The sequence below is a fragment of the Octopus bimaculoides genome, chromosome 24 (assembly GCF_046866305.1).
Source record: "Octopus bimaculoides isolate indiv1 chromosome 24, ASM4686630v1, whole genome shotgun sequence".
Classification (NCBI taxonomy): Eukaryota; Metazoa; Mollusca; class Cephalopoda; order Octopoda; family Octopodidae; genus Octopus; species Octopus bimaculoides.
This window is the reverse complement of record NC_142951.1, coordinates 16629507-16651335: the sequence shown is the minus strand read 5'-3', so window position 1 is coordinate 16651335 and position 21829 is coordinate 16629507. Positions and strand designations below refer to the sequence as shown.

General features: G+C 35.7%; 1 protein-coding gene across 1 annotated transcript in view; it reads left to right on the top strand.

Annotated features, from left to right (window-relative positions):
* The window catches only part of LOC106877382 (uncharacterized), a 900394-nt gene that overhangs the window by 42027 nt on the left and 836538 nt on the right, over positions 1–21829 (top strand). Inside the window, exon 2 of the mRNA XM_089341355.1 lies at positions 549–1452. Coding sequence (XP_089197481.1) covers positions 592–1452 — 861 coding nt within the window. The 5' untranslated portion in view covers positions 549–591. The remainder of the gene's footprint in view (positions 1–548; positions 1453–21829) is intronic.

The window sequence follows — 21829 nt, the reverse complement described above, 5'->3', positions numbered from 1 at the left end:
AAGCCAAGTGAAATCGTAGGCATGACTGATGTTAGTGTAATGTAACTGGCACCTGTGCCAGTGGCACGTAAAAGCACCTTTCAAGCATTGGGCCTCACAGAGGCAAAGTGACTGAACTTCTTTCGAGTGTTGAGCCTCACAGAGGCAATGACCAAGACTTTTGAAGCACCTTTTGAGTGTTGAGCCTCATGGAGGTTAAGTAGCTGAGCTCCTTTCAAGTGATGGGCCTCACAGAGGCAATGACCAAGACCTTTGGCATTGTTGTGCTTGTGAAGCAAAATCACAGTCATGGCAGATACCAGAGTCACGCAAATCGCACCCATGCAAGTGGCACATAAAAGCACCCATTACACTCTGAGTGGTTGGTGTTTGGAAGGTAGAAACCATCCCAAATCAAGCTGGAGTCTGGTGCAGCCTTCCAGCTTGCCAGCCCTGGTCAAATCGTCCAACCCATGCCAGCATGGAAAACAGATGATGATGATGAATGATATATGTGTGTATGTATTGTAACTTTAGTTTCATTCCTTATTCTATTTTTCTCTTTTTAGTGATGAAAGCAATTGTGCTACAATTGTCAAAGTTCAAGCGACAATGTCAGTTCACAGCTTATCACCAGTGCCCAGAAGCAGACTCAGTCCAAACATGTCTGTTTGCCCTAATTCAGTGTTAGCTGATCTTGACTTGAATGAGGGGTGTAGGCACATTTTAACCAGTTCCTTCAGCTTGGAATCAAAACAGTATCTAGATAATGAAATTCTTCCTCAAATGTGCAGTACGATTAAAAAATTACAAAGATCCGTTGACTCTGAAAGAAAACGGAACCAGAGATTACGTTTGGCTCAGTCTAGGGAGTTACATATGAAAAAACAAATCTGGGAGAAAGAGAAATGGCAGTGCTTACAGGATCTTGAAGGAATGTTGCTGGAAAACCAGCAGCTTGAACTGAATCAAGTTATTGAAAGGCTTCGCAAAGAAAAAGATAATGAACTGAATGAAATCTTGAAATACAAAGATGAAGAGGTGAAGCAATTGAAAAAACTGTTTGCTCTTGAAAAAGAAGACTCCATTCGAATTGCTTTAGAGCTTGAAAAATCTGAAATATTCGACACTGTATACAATCAGGATATTGAGTGTTTGAAAAAGGAAATCGAATTTCTACAGTCTCAGATTAAATCTCTTGGTGACCAATATTATAATAAATGTTTAGAAAATGATGAATATCAGCAGCAGTTAAATAATATTAAAGAGAGAATTCAAAGTGAATTTCTGGATATTTTTCAAAGCAGCAATAAGCTTGTTTCTCTTCGTTATTTAGAGAAACTCAAAAGTCTTGAAAAATTAATATTTGGAGATAAAAGTAATTCAATTTTACTTGAACACAGTTTCAGCTCTTGCTCAAACTGTTTTGGAAATCTGTCTGTGGGCGATACTCCAAGAAGTTGTGGAACAATTGTAAGTCATTCTTTCTTTTTATTATTGTTAATATTTTTTATATCCCTGAATAGTACAAAAATAAATTTTCTTGTGATTAAAAAAGATTTCATAAGAACTTCACTATAAACTGACCAGGGGGGAAAAATGATTTTTAATAATTCAATTTTTTTTTTTTTTGTGTGTATATCAAATTGTTATTGTCATGTCACAGATTAGTGTTAGAAATCACCATCATAAAGGTAGCGGATTGTGGATTGGCAGAATTGTTAGAATGTCAGAAAAAATGTTTTGCAGTATTTGTTTTAGCTCTTTACATTGATTTCACTTCTTACTGAGGTCAACTTTGCCTTTCATATCTCTAAGATGGATAAAATAAAGTGCCATATAAAGTTGTGAAGTGAATTTCTTAACCTCACAGCCATGTCCGTCTCTAATTCAAATTAAAAAAAAAAGAAAATATTTTGTTTTATAAAAGTAGTAAACTGCTTTTTAAACATATTTGTATTTTTTTATACTTTACAATATTTACCTTATTTAGCACCCATTATGGTGTTGCATTCACCAATCTCACACTAACATAGGTTCTATGTACTTATGAATGACTGTACAGTCTAATTAAAATTTTGTTATGTAGCACTTAGGAACATAATGATCTTAACCCTTTTGTTACTGTATTTATTTTGAGATGCTTTGTGTTTCTTTCAAATACAACTCAGAATTTTGTAAAATAACTTAGTTATCATTCAGCTAATGTTAGAAACATAAATTGTGACAAAGCTTTGGTAGAAGATTTTAATTCAAAACTGATACACCATTTGTACTCAGAGCCAGAGCCAGTTTCAGCCGAGTTGGTAACAAAGGGTTAAAGTCTCAAGATTCAAAATGTATGACAAGGAGAGAAAATTTTCTCTAGGGATGCCATTTTGAAAACTAGCTATGTGTTTCATTTCATTGTTCACTACTTAACTGAAAGAAAAACACGTAGCTGTAAAGCTTGATTGGGAATAAGTCGCAGCCTTGAATAGAAACAAAAGGCACCTGTGCTGGTGACACACGAGAGGTGCCCATACTAGTGACATGCAAAAACTGCCCATGCCAGTGACACGCCAAAGTGTGGTAACATGCAAAAGGCGCCCATGCTGGTGACACACAAAAGGTGCCCGTGCCGGTGACATGCAAAAAGGCACTCGTGCTGGTGGCATGCAATATGTATGTCTCTGATCATGAGCAGGAGTAATGGGGGAGCATCAAAGCCATGTGTTGAGAGGGATTCTTTGGAGTTTGAACAACAAAAGTAAAGTTTGAAGGGAGTATTAACCATTTTTATACTCTCTAGGGGTAAGCAAATAGGAAATAAGTCACTACCCAAGGACAAAAATCATGTTACACTATGTCATCCATAATCTTTCCAATAATAACAACTTTATCCATCTTTCTGAATTCAATATCTCTACCACCCATGGACATGTTAATAAATTGGGAAAACAAAAAACATACAAAAAACATTGCAGCCCCCATGACTTTCAGAAACATGTTTTCCCATTTGGAATTGTTGAAGTGCAGAATAACTTACTAGCATCAGTTGTTAGCTATTAGAACAATGCATCCTTCAGAAAAATTCCATGCTCCCTGTAATATGCCAACACTCCTCATGACATACCTGTGCATCTTTTACTCTTAATGACCCTTCTGGTAGTCACTTTTGATTGTGTACTGTGCATGCATTTTTGGATTTCATTGCTGTCTTTCTTTACTTGCTACTGTGTTCTGTGGTGGAGGCGCAATGGCCTAGTGGTTAGGGCAGCAGACTCGCGGTCGTAGAATCGTGGTTTCGATTCCCAGACCGGGCGTTGTAAGTGTTTATTGAGCAAAAACACTTAAAGCTCCACGAGGTTCCAGCAGGGGACGGTGGCAAACCCTGCTGTACTCTTCCACCACAACTTTCTCTCACTCTTACTTCCTGTTTCTGTTGTGCCTGTAATTCAAAGGGTCAGCCTTGTCACACTGTGTCATGCTGAATATCCCCGAGAACTACGTTAAGGGTACACGTGTCTGTGGGGTGCTCAGCCACTTGCACGTTAATTTCACGAGCTGGCTGTTCCGTTGATCGGATCAACTGGAAGCCTCGACGTTGTAAGCGACGGAGTGCCAACAACTGCGTTCTGTCTCTTTTACTGTTTCCCGACAAGTTGCAGTACACCTCAGCTCTACATATATTGAACTCATTATTATCATTGTTAATCATTAAAAATAAAGAAATCATTTATTATGAAAAAGGTGGGGAGCTGGTAGAATTGCTGGCATACTGGATGAAATGCTTAGTGACATTTTGTTTGTCCTTGTGTATTGAGTTACAATTCCACCAAAGTTGACTTTCACTTTCAATTTTTTGAGGTCATCAAAATAAGTGTTCATTGAATACTCGAGTCGATGTAATTGACTTACACCCTCCCTGGAAATTGCTGGCCTTGTACCAAAATTTGAAATTATTATTATTATTATGAAAACACAGGTGGTGAGTTGGCAGAACTGTTATCATGCCAGGCAAAATGCTCAGTAGCATTTTGTCTGTCTACATTCTGAGCTCAAATTCCATTGAGGTTGACTTTGCCTTTCATCCTTTCAGGGTCAATAAAATAAGTATATACCAGTCAAATACTGGGGTTGATGTAATTGACTAACCCCTCCCCCCAAACTTTCATGTTTTGTGCCTCCAGTAGAAAGGATTATAATTATTATTATTATTATTATTATGAAAGCAAAGGTAGCAAGCTGGCAGAATCATTAGCATGCCGAGTAAAATGTTTATAAGTATTTCATCCATCTTTACCTTCTAAGTTTAAATTCTGCTGAGATCAACTTTATCTTTCAAGGTCAGTAAAATAAGTACCAGTTGAATATTGGGGGAGAGATGACATCGACTTACTCCTCCCCATCAAATCTGCTGGCCTTGTGCCAAAATTTGGAACCATTATCATTATGAAAATAAAGATGGCAGACTGGCAGAATCATTTGCATCCAGACCAAATGCTTTGTGGCAGTTCATGTCTTTACACTCTGGATTCAAATTCCACTGAGGTCAACTTTGTCTTTCATCCTTTCGGGTTGATTAAATAAGTACCAACTGATCACTAAGGTCAATGTAATTGACTTCTCCCTCCCCTCAAAAAGTGATGGCCTTATGCCAAAAGTTGAAGTTATTAGTATCTGGCAGAATCGTTAGCCTGCCGGGGAAAATGCTTAGCAGTATTTTGCCCATCCCTCCATTCTGAGTTCAAATTCCGTCAAGGTCGACTTTGCCTTTCATCCTCTTGGGGATTGATAAATTAAGTACCAGTGAAACACTGGGGTCGATGTAATTAACTAGCCCCCTCCCACCAAATTTCAGGTCTTGTGCCTTTAATAGAAAGGATTATTATTATGAAAAACAGTATAACATCTTCTAAACATTATCATTCAATAGCCTTTGTATGAAAAAACGTGTTCCAGTATATCTTTTAATGTTTTTGACATTCTGATGACAGATTCTGTCTATTGTTCTTGAAGAAAATAGCTCAGGCTTCCTGCTTTTGTAAAGAAACTATAATTTGTATTAGTATTGTCTTCATTGCTATTATATTCTTTATCTCAATCCAAGTGAAATAATAAAGATGAATAATGTAAGACTAAACAGGCTCTGTATGAAAGTACTTGATAGCTGTTGTTGTTTAACCCCAGGCCAGTTTTGATTGAGCCAATCTATGATCAAAAGGATTCCAGCTATGACCATCTCTTTTTTTCTCTTCAGTATGCTATCTAACACTAGCCAATGCATTTTTTTAAACAGAAGAGTGTAATGTTAGCGGGGATATTACTGTTATTTCTAGCAGGTTGAGTGACTATGTAGAAGCTTTTTCAGGAAATTTGGCTGTTATTTCTAGCAGGTTTGATGACCACTTTGAGATTTCCTTTGTTAACATTGTTGTGGGGTGTATATGTAGAAGGGAAGGTGAGTGGATTAATCAATACTTAATAACAAATTACTACACCACAGTAATTACACATGACATTAATTCTGAAAATAATAATCATTGCATAATTGTCAAATGATTGATGTTCCTGTATATATCTCCATGAATGATTACTTAAGGAATCCTGTTAATTGCAATTATATATTGTTCTTAGAGTAATTACTTAATGTTGACAAGATTCCTTGTGACATTATGGAGTAAGTTATAGGCATCCTCACATCTTCATGTCCTTCAGAAAACTGCAATTTGAAATCTCAATTAACACTTTTGTTAACATATCGCTGTTGAAATACTCTGCCCTTGTTGCAGTAGATTTGAAAGAATAAAGAGTTTAGTGTAATTCCATTGTCAATACTAAGCTGGTGTTTGGAATATAAATTAAAATGAAATTTAACCCTTTAGCAGTTAAATTATGCTGTCAAATGTAATGTTTGTTTATTCACATTGTTTTGAATTCATCACACATTCTCTTGTAGCTTTGAGATTTCAGTGAGGTGATTGTTTCCATGATGGGATGTCCTTCCTAATGCCCACCACTTTACAGTGTGTAACTGGATGGTCTTTTTTTTTGTGCCACCAGCACCATTGAGGTTACTATGAACACAGAGAGAATAACATTGTAAGATAGGTGTGAGAGGCCAGATCTGACCATTTTGAATATAAAACAGGTAGAACATTTGGGCTGGATATGACTGGTTTAAATGCTAAAGGGTTAATGAAAGGTTTTAATTCAGATCACTTTAAAACAAGAACCAGTGGCTTGGTGTCAAAAGGGTTAAAGTTAACCCCTAAGCTAAGTTGTCCTTGCATACAGTCTTGTCTGCTGCATCCTTCTCCAGCTGAGCATTCCTAGCCTTGCAGACTTGTAGGTGCTGGTACCACATAAAAAGCATCTGTACTGGTGCCACATAAATGCATCCATGCTGGTGCTGTGTAAAAGCACCTAGTAAACTCTGTAAAGTCGTTGGCATTAGGAAGGGCATCCAGCCATAGAAACCATGCCAAAACAGACATGGAGCTAAGGCAGCTCTCAGCTGCCTAGCTTTTGTCAAACCATTCAATCCATGCCAACATGGAATACAGATGTTAAATGATGATGATGATTAAAAAGAAAGTTACTCAGGAGCAGCATCAACCATAGAAACAATGCCAGAGTACTGGCACGACAATGGTTCCAGTTGATCCAATCAATGGAATAGCCTGTTTGTGAAATTAACATGCAAGTGGCTTAGTACTCCACAAACATGCATATCCTTCACATTATTCTCAGGGAGATTCAGTGAAACATAGAATGTGACAAGGCTAGTCCTTTCAATTAAAAGCACATCCCATTTTTGTCAGCTGAGTAGACTGGAGTAACATGAAATAAAGTGTCTTGCTCAGAGATGCAATGTACCATCAGGTATTGAACTCATGGCTTTATGATCTTGAGCCGAAAACTGTAACTCCTTAGCCATGCACCTTCTCAATGCCAAAGTAGACAGTGAAGTACAATGCAACTCTTGGACCGGTTGAATCTTGTCAAGCTGTCCAACCCATGCATGGGCATTAAATGATGACAATGCAGTCCTTGGCCCTGTTGAATCTTGTCGAACTGTCCAATTCATGCCAGTATGGAAGAAGGACACTAAAAGATGATGATGAAGATGATATCTGTGGTTTGGTAGTAGTGTAGTGATTGATTGATTTATTAGATAGGATATCTGATAAGAAATACATATCAAACATTGACTGTGTCCATATACTGGTAAAATGAAAAATTTATTTCCTTGCAATTATGAATGTATAAAATTTACATTTTTTTGTCATAGATATAAAGTCGAGTTAATGTTGCCCTCTTTGTATATTTTTTTTAGAGCATCACATAAAAGCATCTGGGCATTTCCACATAAAAGTGCCCATGCAGTGTTACATAAAAGCACCCATGTGGCACCATGTAAAAACGCCTGTGTTTGGCACATAAAAGCACTTGTGCATGCCACATATGAGCACCCATGCATGCCATGTAAAAGTACCCATGTGGTGCCACGTAAAAGCGCCTGTGTGGTGCCACGTAAAGCCCCTAGCTTACTCTGTAAAGTGGTCAGTGTTAGGAAAGTCACCCAGCAGTACAAACCATACCAAATCAGATTGGAGTCTGGTACAGCTCCCTAGTTTACCAGCTCTGATCACACCATCCAACCCATTTGAAAGGAAAGAGAGAGAATATGACATGTCGAGCAGAGCAGGCACAGCATTGCTGTGTGCTAAGAAACTTGCTTCCCAACCGCATGGTTCTGGCTTCAGTCCCATTGCTTGGTACCTTGGGCCAGTGTCTGCTACTATAGCCTCAGGCTGACCAAAGCCTTGTGAGTGGATTTGGTAGACTGAAACTGAAAGAAGCCCATTGTATATATATGTGTGTGTGTGTGTGTCTGTGTTTATTCCCCACCACCATCGCTTAACAACTGATGTTGGTGTGTTTACGTCCCTGTACGTTAGCAGTTTGGCAAAAGAGACTGAGAGAATAAGTACTAGGCTTACTAGAATAAGTCCTGGGGTCGATTTGTTCAACTAAAGGTGCTGCTCCAGCATGGCCACAGTCAAATGCCTGAAACAAGTAAAAGAATAAAGGAATGTGTATATATATATATATATATATATATATACATATATATATATATATATATATATAAATAATGAAAAGAGATGACCAAGAAATAACTGATTATCTTATGAGCTTCATTAGCTTACAGCTGTTTCCATTATAAGATGCATTGGACTCAGAGTTGAGTGCTTGAGTAATACCTTACAGTTTCTTCAAACATGAAATGCTATTTATTTGAAAAAACCAAAACATTTAAACATTCCCAATGGGAAAGTATATATGTGGGGGATGAAACCCAGGCTCTGTGCTGCTCTGTACCCAACTAAAACTTTGTTCAGAAGCATGTGTATATATAATATAGTATGTATGTGTGTTTGTGTTTGTTTCCTACCACTGCTTGATAACTGGTGTTGGTTTGTTTACACCTCCATAACCTAGCAGTTCGGCAAAAGAGTGACCAATAGAATATGTATTGGGCTTTAAAAATAAGTAGTGGGGTTGATTTGTTTGTCTAAAATCCTTCAAAGCAGTGCCCTAGCATGACTACAGTCCAATCCACTGTAACAAGTAGAAAATATAAAGTTTTTCAATTCTGCAGCTATTTAAACGTCTTGTGTGTGTGTGTGTGTGTGTGCACGCGCGCGCATGAAAATTTCTCTTTTAGATACTCTATTTCTTTTAATTACCTGTCATTGAAATTGGCTCAATTACCACTTTTAAAAAAAAATTTATAAAGGAATAGTTAGTATTAATAACAAAAAATTGATGGTTCATCGATTCTGGTGACGGTCTTCACCTGCTGGTTAACCTGTTGGTTTGCTTCACATTTTATAAATTCTTTCCTTATAGGTCTTATGTAACAGCATTGTTAGAGTTACTTCCCTTACATAACCCTATGTCTTTCAGTTTCACAAATTCTTACTTTCTCTTTTATTGATTGGTGCCAGCTGTGGTTAAGAAGCTCGCTTGTCAACAACGTGGTTTCGGGTTCAGTTCCACTGAACACTTGGACAAGTGTCTTTTACTATAGCACTGAGACAAGCAAATGCCATTTAAGTGAATTTGGGAGATGGAAACTGAAAGAAAGCCATTATATATATATATATATATATATATATATATATATATATATGAATGTGTGTGTGTGTATCTCTGAACCTACAACCATGTAGTTGGGAAGCAAACTTCCTACCACGCAGCTATGCCTGTGCTTGCTAGTCATATGAATGTAATTAATACTCTGCTACAATTGACTGCTAAAAACCAATGACATATTTTACAGCAATAACATTATATTTAAGAAACCATCATCATCATTGTATTAACCTCCATTTTCTCATGCTTCCAAATTCATTGAAACAGTTTTTCTACAGCTTGCTGCCTTTCCTGTCGCCAACCTTGCCTTTTTCTAAGCAAGGTAATATTTCCCCATGGCCAAACATATTTTCCAAGGAGGATTGGGAATGAGCAACAGTTGTTTACAACTAAGATGTGATATCAAGACAAGGATACACACACACACACACACACACACACACACACACACACACACACACACACACACACACACACACACACACACAGATTGTATTTCCTTAGTTTCCATCTAACCAGATCCACTCAAGTGTATTGGATATACTTTTTCATGACACCAGTATTAGTGAGATAGTTAAAACTAATTTAAGACAGATTAAGGAGTCCACCAATATAATGAGAGCTATGATTCAGGGTAAATCAAATTTTAGCATTCAGAAAAATTGCATTCATTTGACTACATTTATTGCTATTTATATTAGCCTCAAGAAGATGAAATTCAGAAACAGTACTATACAATTCTATAAAATAGTAAATTGTAAAGTGGGCGCTGTATACTTGATGTGGTAAAGTAAGAAGTTTAAATAATTTGTATTTGGTTTGAATACTGATTTCAAATTTTGGCATCAAGCCAGCAATTTTGCGGCATGTGTAAGTCGATTACATCAATCCTGGTCCTCGACAGGTACTTATTTTATTGCCCCTGAAAGGATGACAGGCAAAGTCGACTTTGGCAGGATTTGAACTCAGAACACAAAGTTGGATGAAATGCCGCTAAGCATTTTGCTTGGCATGCTAATGATTCTACCAGCTCATCACTTTATTTGATTTATAATATTCCTTGCTGTGAGCTCCCGTATTGAAACAGATTTTTTTGTGTCTTGGATGAGTCATTATGCCAATAACAAGAAGTGCACACTTCTTTATTATTCATCACTTGGTTAACTAATCTATTCTTTGATTAATTATTCAATTAATCAGTCAATCAGTTATGCTTATCAAATTCCTTTCATTGTATTCATGACCTCTTCAATGACATGCCTTCTCTACTTCGAGTTAACTTCAGATCCTCCCAAGATAGAAAAATCTTGTTAAAATTTACAAAAATCAAGGGAGACAACTTCAGTATTGTAATTATAACTCTGTTCTGTTAAAAATTTTCTCAGTTAAATGTCCAGTCCAGTAATAAATGCACAGAAAATATATCCCTAAAAATGGGCTTGCATATTCAAATACCTGTTGTGTATTTACTTGTCAGATTGAAAGTTGGCATTATTGCAAGATAGACTTAGTTTTTATAAATGAAAACAGTCATTTTTGCTTAGAAGAATATTGTGCATGTCATAGGCATGGCTGTGTGATAAGAAGTTTGCTTCCAAACCACATGATTCCAGGTTCAATCATACAGTGTGGCATCTTGGACAAGTGTTTTCAACTATAGCCTTGGGCTGACCAAAGCATTGTGAGTTAATTTGGTAGATAGAAACTGAAAGAAACCTGTCACGTATATATATATATATATATATATATATATATATATATATATATATATATATATAAGAGGAATGACTAGTAAAAGTGGACTCCTATATGCTAGAAATAGATGCCGAATCATCTAACCACGAAAAAAATTATATGTTCTCAGTAAAAATTCAGCGACACAACAGACTGTAAAAGGGCAAGACAAATGAAAAAATACTAAATAAAAAAAACGATTAACCTACGTACCATGGTTTCACCTGTTAAAATTTACATAAGTAAATATCTGCAGGATCGTCAGCGTAGTCTGTCGATTCGCGATGTAATTTCCAGAACTAGACACAGGACGTCCACCCGAAAGGGAGCACGTGTAGAGTTCTACAAATTACATTCAGTGTATCCTTTCAAATGTCTTCAATCTGGCGTGCTAAATCCGGAAATAATTCTGCAGTTAATAAATTTTTGCAGCTAATTTGCCAGTTTGAAAACATTTTCTACCCTCATAAATAAATTTTATACAATAATGTTCTCGAACCGGCAAATTAGCTGCAAAAATTTATCTTGGATAACTTAGATTGATTTCGGTCATTATTGGCCCAGGCCATGACTAACTCAATGGCACCACCTGGAAAAGTCTTTTAGTTAATTATATCAGGACACCATGGACCACTCAAGCAGAGAGTTGTTGTTAGTTGAGATGTATCCAGATGTAGGTGGTTTTTCTGGTATTTCCTGGAGAAATTTGTTGAGGTACCGTTTGAAAGTTATGGAGTTTTTTCTACTTTAATTTCTTTTGGGATAACATTGAAAAGTGTAGGACAACTTGCAGTGAAGAAATTGTATCACAATGTTCTTATGTGATGTGATCTCAACCTTTGTAGAGGACACATTGCACAGGGGCCTACTCTTGGGTGAAGTGTAAATATAATACCGATATCATTTGGATAATATTGGTGGAATATTTTCCACATGGTGCAAATAATGTATCGCTCATGGTGGCATTGCAGAGAATAGAACCGCAGCTATTTAAGTCAAGCTCAATAATCAAGTCCCATCTTGCCGTTTATTTTTTTGATGATTGATCTTTGAGGCACTTCAATCCTCATTATGTCCTGTTTTTTCTAGGGGGACCACAATGGGAAGCAGTATTCGAGGTGGGGCCTAGCAAGTGTGGAGAAGGATGATGGTTTCATGATCCCTAGATTGGAAAGTTCTGAGGATCCATGAGCACATTCTGTGAGCAACATCGTCTTTTTTGTTGATGTGCACATTTCACCTAAGGTTGCTGTTGACAGTTACACTCAAGTCTCTGATATTATCCGACAGTTCAAGTAGGTCACTTGATGGTAGTGTATATGGTTGCTTGGATGAGCTCAAATTATATTTTATTCTACTTGTTTCAGTCATTTGACTTCGGCCATGCTGGGGCACCGCCTTTAGTTGAACAAATTGACCTCAGCCTAGTATAAACACTAGGCTTTGTAAGCCTAGTATAAATACTAGGCTTTGTAAGCCTAGTATTTATTCTCGCTCTTTTGCTGAAACACTGTTATGTGAATGTAAACACACCAACATTGGTTGTCAAGCAATGGTGGGAGGACAAACACACACACACACACACACAATTGGCTTCTTTCAGTTTCCCTCTACCAAATCTACTCACAAGATTTTGGTCAGCCTAAAGCCATTGTAGAAGGCACTGGCTCAAGGTGCTATGCAGTGGGACTGAACCTGGAACCATGTGGTTGGGAAGCAAGCTTCTTACCACACAGCCATGCTGCACCTATATATATATATATATATAAAAATTTAGTGAATGGAGTAAAACGCATATGTAAACTGCATACTTTTATTTCCAAACATATGTTTCGTAGATTACAAATTATACCTTCCATAGGAATCGGTGATGTTGTTAAGAATGTAATCTTCTCTTCAGGGAAATGCATGGGAACCAGCTTAAACGTAAGACATTTTAACCGAATATGAGAACTGTAGTTGGAGAAGGTTGCTACGTAATTTATTTTGTCCGAGTTATTTATTAACTAGGAGAAAATAGATACATATAATAATGTATATATATATATATATATATATATATATTTGTGTCTTTGTGTTTATCCTCTCACCATCACTTGACAACCAATGTTGGTGGGTTTACATCCCTGTAACTTAGGAGTTTGGCAAAAGAAACTGATAGAATAAGTACTAGGCTTAAAAAAATAAACCCCAGGGTTGATTTGTTGGACTAAAACCCTTCAAGGCAGTGCCCCAGCATGGTCGTGGTCAAATGACTGAAACAAGTAAAAGATAATCATCATCATCATTTTAATGTCCACTTTTCCTTGCTTGTATGGGTTGGACAGAATTTTGTTCACGTGAACTTTTTTACAGCCAGATTCCCCTCCTGTCACCAGCCCTCATCTTTTTGTGGTTGAGAAGCAAACCTCTTACCACACAGCCTTGCTTGCACTTATCTATGATTGTTAAACACAACCAGATGTGTTTTCAAAGAAGATGAAGGGAGAATACTGCTTGCATTACAGGAACATTTGTTTATAACCACCATGTGATATCAAGACAAAGAGAGACAGTCACTCACTCAGATACACACACTCACACACTATGGGCTTCTCTCAGTTTCCATCTACCAAATCAACTCACAAGGTTTTGGTTGGCTCAGTGTTATAGTGAAAAATATGTACATTAGGAGTCATTTTGTGAATTACAAATAAAAAAATGTAATTAAAACTAATTTATTCAACTTTTAAACCCCTTTGTGATTTTTGGGCCACCCTGTAGAAGGTATTTGCCTAAAGTACTGTACAGTGGGACTGAACCCACGTGGCCTTGGGTGCCACACAGGAGGATTGAACCTAGAACCATGTGGTTGTGAAGTAAACTTCTTACCATACAGCCATGTTTGTACCTATCTTCTATGATTAGTTTATTACATAATAAAAAATAACTTGGTACACTCAAAAACGACAATGAAGATGTCAATAGAAAATTATTTGCAATTAGTAACAGACATAATCATCATCATCATTTAACATCCATTTTCCATGCTGGCATGGGTTGGACAGTTAGACTGTAGCTGGCTAGCCAGAAGACTGCACCAGGCTTCACTGTCTTTTTTGGTATGTCATTGTCTATTTTTACAACTAGATGACCTTCCTAACATCAACCACAATATCAAGTGGACATATAAAAATCCCCTCAAAAAACAAACAAACAAACAAACAAACATTGTTTTAATTTCTACTTTTTCATGTTTCTATGGGCCAGCTGCAACTTAAGAGGGAGATTTTCTATGGTCAGATGCCTTTCCTGTCACCCACACTCACCTATTTCTAAGCGAGGCAATATTTCCTCATTGCCAGGCATGTTTTTTACAGACAATTGGAAAGGAACAACCTCATTTTGATGATTATGATCATTTACAACCATTACATGATATCTACACACAAACACATACATACATACCTACATACACATATGTACAATGGGGTTCATTCAGTTCCTGCTTACCAAATTCATTTGCAGGGTTTTGGTTATCCTAAGCCTATAGTACAGGGTGACCCAAAAGTCACAAAAGTGTTAATAATTCATTTATGCTGTTTTAAATTTACGATAACTTAGCACCACATACAATACATATATATGTATATATATATATATATATATATATATATATATATATATATATATACACACACACACACACACACATCCACACAGGTAGTATATGTACATTAGGAGTGAAAAGTCACATTTTGTGTATTACAAATAAAAAAATGTAATTAAAACAAATTTATTCAACTTTTAGACCTCTTTGTTAGTTTTAGGCCACCCTTTAGAAGGTATTTGCCTAAAGTGCTGTACAGTGGGACTTAACCACACAGCCACACTTGTGCCTACAATGATTGGGGGAAATTGCCTAGCATTATCTCATCATCATCATCATCATCATTTAATGTCTGTTTTCCATGCTGGTATGGGTTGGATGGCTTGACTGGAACTGGTAAGCTGGAGAGCGGCACCAGTTTCCATAGTCTATTTTGGCTTGGTTTCTAAGCCTGGATGCCCTTCCTAATGCCAACCACTTCACAGAGTGTTCTGGGTGCTTTTTATGTGGCACCATCGGTATAGTGATTTAGGGGCATGGACAAAGCTGTGTAGTAAGGAAGTTTGCTTCAAAAGGTCGTGATTTTGGGTTCAGTTCTACTGCATGACATTTTGGGCAAGTATCTTCTACTATAGTCCTGGGTCAACCAAAACCTTGTGAGTGAATTTGTCAAGAGAAATTGAAGTCTACTGTATATGTAAACGTGTGGGCACGTATACACGCGTATGTGTGTGTGTGTGTGTGTGTGTGTGTATGAGCATATTAATATGCAATTATATAATGAAAGTAGAAAGTTCTGTTGTGAACACTTTTCACATGAATTGGACCGTGAAATTTACACTGAAAAGGTAAGTGTGTTGACTATTATCATACGATCTATAATTTTTATTCATTCATTCAGTGCAGACAGATACTTTATACAACACTATGCAATCTGCTATGGAAGCATATAGACGTATTGAAAGAGTTGGTCTAAGAAAAAAAATTATCTTTACCTAAACTGTATCACAGAAAATTTCTATGTTGAGAAAGGTATGTAAGATTATAATTTGATAAAGAAGAATTTTATACATGCATACACACACACACATACATACATACATATATATTCATATATTCCCTATCTTCCAACACACAACCAGAACTTCCGCCTATCAAATTCAAATTCAATCACAAGGCTTTGGTTGGCCTGAAGCTATAGCATAAGACACTTGTTTAAAGTGCCATACGTGGTACACCATGCACCTGTTCAAGCAATGTTTATTTGATGGAGGGAGTGAGCTAATGTACACCACATACATTTACTCACATGAGCAAAACATTTGTGAAGGTTGTTCGACAAAAAAGCTAAAGAATCATACATCATCTTCACTGAAAGGATCCATCATATATATATTTAGATATCTATCTATCTTTCTATATATATATATATATATATATATATATATATATATATATATATATATATATATATATATGCAGGTTTGTGTATAATATTAGTGTTGGTAAGAAGTATAAATATAAACTATGAATTAATATCGTAAATGAATTGTCTGTATGAGTGTGTATATATATTTTTTATCCTTTACTTGTTTCATCATGAGATGGTGACCATGCTGGGGCACTGTCTTGAAGAAATCAAATCAAACAAATCCACCCCAGTACTTGTATTTCAAAATTCTTTCTATCAGTTGGTTGTGCTGAACTGCTAAGTTAGGGGAACGTAAACTTATCAACAATGTTGTCAATGAATGTCAACAAAAACACACACACCTAGGATATGTATTTTATTCTTTTACTTGTTTCAGTCATTTAACCGCAGCCATGCTGGAGAATTGCTTTAAAGGGTTTTAGTCAAAGAAATCAACCCCAGGACTTATTCTTTATAAGCCCAGTACATATTCTATCAGTTTCTTTTGCCCAACTGCTAGTTATGAGGATATAAACACACCAACATCGATTGTCAAGCGATGGTTGGGAGACAAATATAGACACAAAGACACATGCACATAGATATATACATACATACATACATATATACATATATATATATATAAATAAATTCAAAAAAGGATAAAACTCTTTTACAAGAATTTTATCAAGAAGCCAGTGTGTAAAAAAATTCATAAGGGAAATGTCTATTCCCAAGAATGTGTGGTGTTATTATTTTTCTGTAATAATGCCCTTTATATAAATATAAACAAATAATTATATTCTTGGGAATAGACATTTCCCTTATGAATTTTTTTACACACTGGCTTCTTGATAAAATTCTTGTAAAAGAGTTTTATCCTTTTTTGAATTTATTTATCAAATATATACACGGAATACATTCAATGTTGAATTTTTTATTCCTGTCTCCACATGGGTACCCAGAAACAACTCAGAAGTATTTTCCGCTTCTTTGATGAAAATATATACAGATAAACTTCATTCCCTTTACTCTGTCGGATACGTAGTTGTTCGGTTTTGATGAGGTGAGAATTCTGTTTGTTTATATATATTTTTGGAACAATATTGTGCTGATGAACGAAATCTAGATTCATTCTAGTAATCGCGAAATCGGTCGATACACAATTAAGTTTATTTTAAAAGAAAGTTGGTCATCTTCTGTTGGTTGTTTTTTCCTCGCATTAGGTACTAAATGTGGTTATTTTGAGAAGTCCACTGTGTGGCGTTATTATTTTTCTGTAATAATGCCCTTTATATAAATATATATATATATATATGTATATATATATATGATGGGCTTTCAGTTTCTATCTACCAAATCCACTCACAAGGCTTTGGTCAGTCCGAGACTGTAGTAGAAGACAGTTGTTCAAAGTGCCATGCAGTGGAACTGAACTGGGAACCATGTGGTCAGGAAACAAGCTTCTTACCACACAGCCATGCCTACACCTATATATATATATATATATATATATATATATATATATATATATATATATATATATATATATATATATATATATATATATATATATATATATATATATATATATATATATATATATATATATATATAAAAAAAATTAAAACATATATATATATATACTATATATATATACTAGCAGAGATACCCGGCCTTGCTCGGGATTAAAGTGGCATAGATTTTTATTGCTTTACTTGTTTCAGTCATGTGACTGCAGCCATGCTGGAGCACCACTGTTGGTCAAAGAAATCAACCACAGGATTTATTCTTTGCAAGCCTAGTACTCATTCTGTCAGTGTCTTTTACCAAACCGCTAAGTTACAGGAATGTAAGCACAGCAACATCAGTTGTCAAGCAATGGTGGGGGTACAAACACAAAACACAGGCACACATACACAAATATACACATATATACGACAGTCTTCTTTCAGTTTCTGAGTACGAAATTCACTCACAAGATTTTGGTCAGCCTGAGGCTATAATAAGCACATATATATATATATATATGCATTCGGTGTAAATGGCTTTGTTATATGGTGCCATATTTTAGAATCCTGTAAATAATAATGGTATTTTTATATAAGCTTATGGTGAACGCCATAAACTTTAAGCTTATATAAAAATACCATTATTATTATTTACAGGATTGTAAAATACGGCATTGTATAACAAAACTATTTGCACCGAAAGCATATGCACACACACACACACACACACACACACACACACACACACACACACATCTATATCTATATCCATATATATAGGTGGATATATGTATATATATATATCATCATCATCATCATCGTTTAACGTCCGCTTTCCATGCTAGCATGGGTTGGACGATTTGACTGAGGACTGGTGAAACCGGATGGCAACACCAGGCTCCAATCTAATTTGGCAGAGTTTCTACTGCTGGATGCCCTTCCTAACGCCAACCACTCAGAGAGTGTAGTGGGTACTTTTACGTGTCACCCACACAAATATATATAAATTTAGATTCAAGGTGAATGTGGTACTTAAGTTTAGGCACCAGAATTAAGTATGTTATTATCCAAACGATTCCAAAAATAAGGTGATCAAAAATCAAAATAAGCAACAATATATCCTTGTATATATATATATATATATATATATATATATATATATATATATATATATATATACATATACCAGATGACATGCCCGGTAATTCCCAGGAAAGCTGACTTATCCCTTGGTTCCATTCTCATAATTGTTTCGCTTATCCAGTAACAACAATACAAAGTATGTAGCCCTTAAAACGGTTTTTGGGTATTTATTGAGAATACCAAACTGGTTTACAAAGGATCTTGTTTTTAGGAATTCCCAATAAGTTATGAATACCCAAATTTTGAAGTCAGTTATATAATACCATGAAATTAATTACCCTATAGTAAGAATTCAAATAAAGTAGCCCCGAAAAGGGCTTTAATATGTTTCCAGAGTATATAGATTTTAGGAGGAAATACTAATAAGGTAGGTATACTAAAATCGTGATACATGCTATGTAATAACAGGCTAATTAGATATGAGATAATAACAATTCAAAGTAATTAACTGTAAAAAAAGCTTTTGTGCGTTCCCAAAGAATATTACCCTCAGCAGCGCTAGTGTTGGTATATTCGTGAATAAGTCGCTAACCGAAATAAGTGGATCTATTGTTTAGGAGAATACTATTAACTTGTTTAAGCCTTGTACTGGGTAAATTGAGAAAATAACTGAAATAGCTCAAATACTAAGAAATAAGTATATTCAATTTCATTTTTACCAAATAATTTACGAAGGAGCGAAATGGGTTATTTCCCTCAGAAGCTTAAAATAATTACGTGCACTATTTAACCATGCCCAAATGTTATTCCTCACACCATTTACCTGAACATTTTTCTAAATCAATTTATACTTAAACCTCCCCAGACACAGAAGCAATGTGCGTGTGAAGTTTAAGCAAAATCGGTGAGCCATACCTATACACACATACACACACACAGAGACATTTTCAGTTTTAATAAATAAAATTATATATATATATATATACACACACACACACATGCACATGCATGCGCATACACATGCATGCGCATACACATACTAACATACACAACAGGCTTCTTTCAGTTTCTGTTTAGCAAATCTATTTACAAGGCTTTGGTGGGCCTGAGGTTATAGTTCAAGGTGCTACACAGTGAGACTGATCCCAGAATCATGTGGTTGGGAAGCAAACTTCTTACATACACATACACATGCATGCACACACACACACACATACCCCCACCCACCCACACACTTATAGCTAAAAATTTCAGCCTTGACACATTTGTAACAAGCTGAATATGTCTGTGAATCAAATTGAGGGTATACATGTCTGTGGAATACTCAGCCACATTCATTGATTGAACAACTGAATACTCACAATTGAAACTGATAGGATTAATTTACTTTCACTTTATATCTGTTCTCTGCCTGACTGCTTGCCTCTCTGCTTCTCTCTCTCTCTCTCCTATATATATATATATATATATATATATATATATTATTCTTTTACTTGTTTCAATCATTTGACTGCAACCATGCTGGAGCACCACCTTATAGGGTTTAATTGAAGAAATGAACCCCAGGACTTATTCGTTGTAAGCCTAGCACTTACTCTATCAGTCTTTTTTGCCGAACTACTACGTTAGAGGAACATAAACACACTAGCATCAGTTGTTAAGTGATGGCTGGGGGACAAACACAGACACACACACAGATACATATATAGATACACGACAGGCTTCTTTCAGTTTCCATCTACCAAATCCACTCACAAGGCTTTGGTCGTCCTGACTATTTCAGCATTTTATCTGATCAAATTCATTCTATGGTTGCAGATGGAAACACAATATTTATGGATGGAAACAATACTTATGGATGGAAACACAATATTTCAGGATGATAATGCACCATTTCACACAGCTAAAGTTGTTACTGAATGGCACGAGGAACATTCTAGTGAAGTTGAACATCCTATCTGGCCACCACAGACCCCAGATCTCAATATTATTGAACATTTATGGTGTATTTTCGAAAAACAATTAATCATCACAACAAGAACTGGTGACAGTTTTAGCTGAAGAATGGACAAAAATTCCTTTGGAAACAATTCAAAGTTTGTACGAGTCAATACCTTGTAGAATTCAAGCTGTAATTACTGCCTAAGGTGTCCTATATGTATATATATATATATATATATATTACCCCCACCCTCAGCCTAACCCACACTCCACCCATGCCTTCCCCACTTCCCAACACCCTCACATCACATCACACCAACACCCTCACATCACACCACGTGCACACTACAACTGACCAACTCCTTTCTCCCCTCCCCATTTTCACACACACATACGTCAAGATCACCAGCATTCTATCTCCCACACACACAGCCCCTCGTTCTTCGATCACCGTTCTTTCTCCCCCTTTTCTTAGCTCTCATGTGAAAAAAATCTCTAACTTCCGGTCAGCCATTACTATGATTAGCCATTACTATGATTGACCGTTGACTGAACACTATTCAATTTTTTTTCTCCGTGTTTTTCTCCTTGTCTCCGTATTCTTTCTGTTGAAGAGCGTAGCTCGAAACGTTAAAGCCTTTCCGTATTCCCGAGCGTCATACTAATACATCCTTTTGTTGTTTACACCACCTGTCCTCGTCTGTTGTTGTTTTTTCGTACATTCTCCTATATGTATATATATATGTATAGGGAGAATTCACAAAAAAAACAACAGACGAAGACAGGTGGTGCAGAAAACAAACAGATGTATTAGTATATCGCTTGGGAATTGAAAAAGTCTTGAATGTGTCGAGCCAACGCTCTTCCACAGAAAGGAACACAGAAAGAAACAAGGAGAGAAAAAAAATGTGTGTGGTGGTTAGCGATCTATGCATATATATGTATATAATAAAGTATTTTCAATGGATCAGTTTTGAGCTCTCATTTAAATCGATATAAATACAAAAACTCACTTGTGAGTATTTTGCTACCTTTGTTAACAGATACAATATTTTGCCTAATTTTGGTATAAAAATATATATAAATACATATATATATATGTATGTATATATGTATATATATATCTATATGTATGTATATATGTATATATATATGTATGTATATGTATGTATATATATATATATGTATGTATATATATATATATATATATATATATATATATATATATATATATATATATGTATATACGTATGTATATATGTATATACGTATGTATATATGTATATACGTATGTATATATGTATATACGTATGTATATATGTATATACGTATGTATATATGTATATACGTATGTATATACGTATATACGTATGTATATACGTATGTATATATGTATATACGTATGTATATACGTATGTATATATGTATATACGT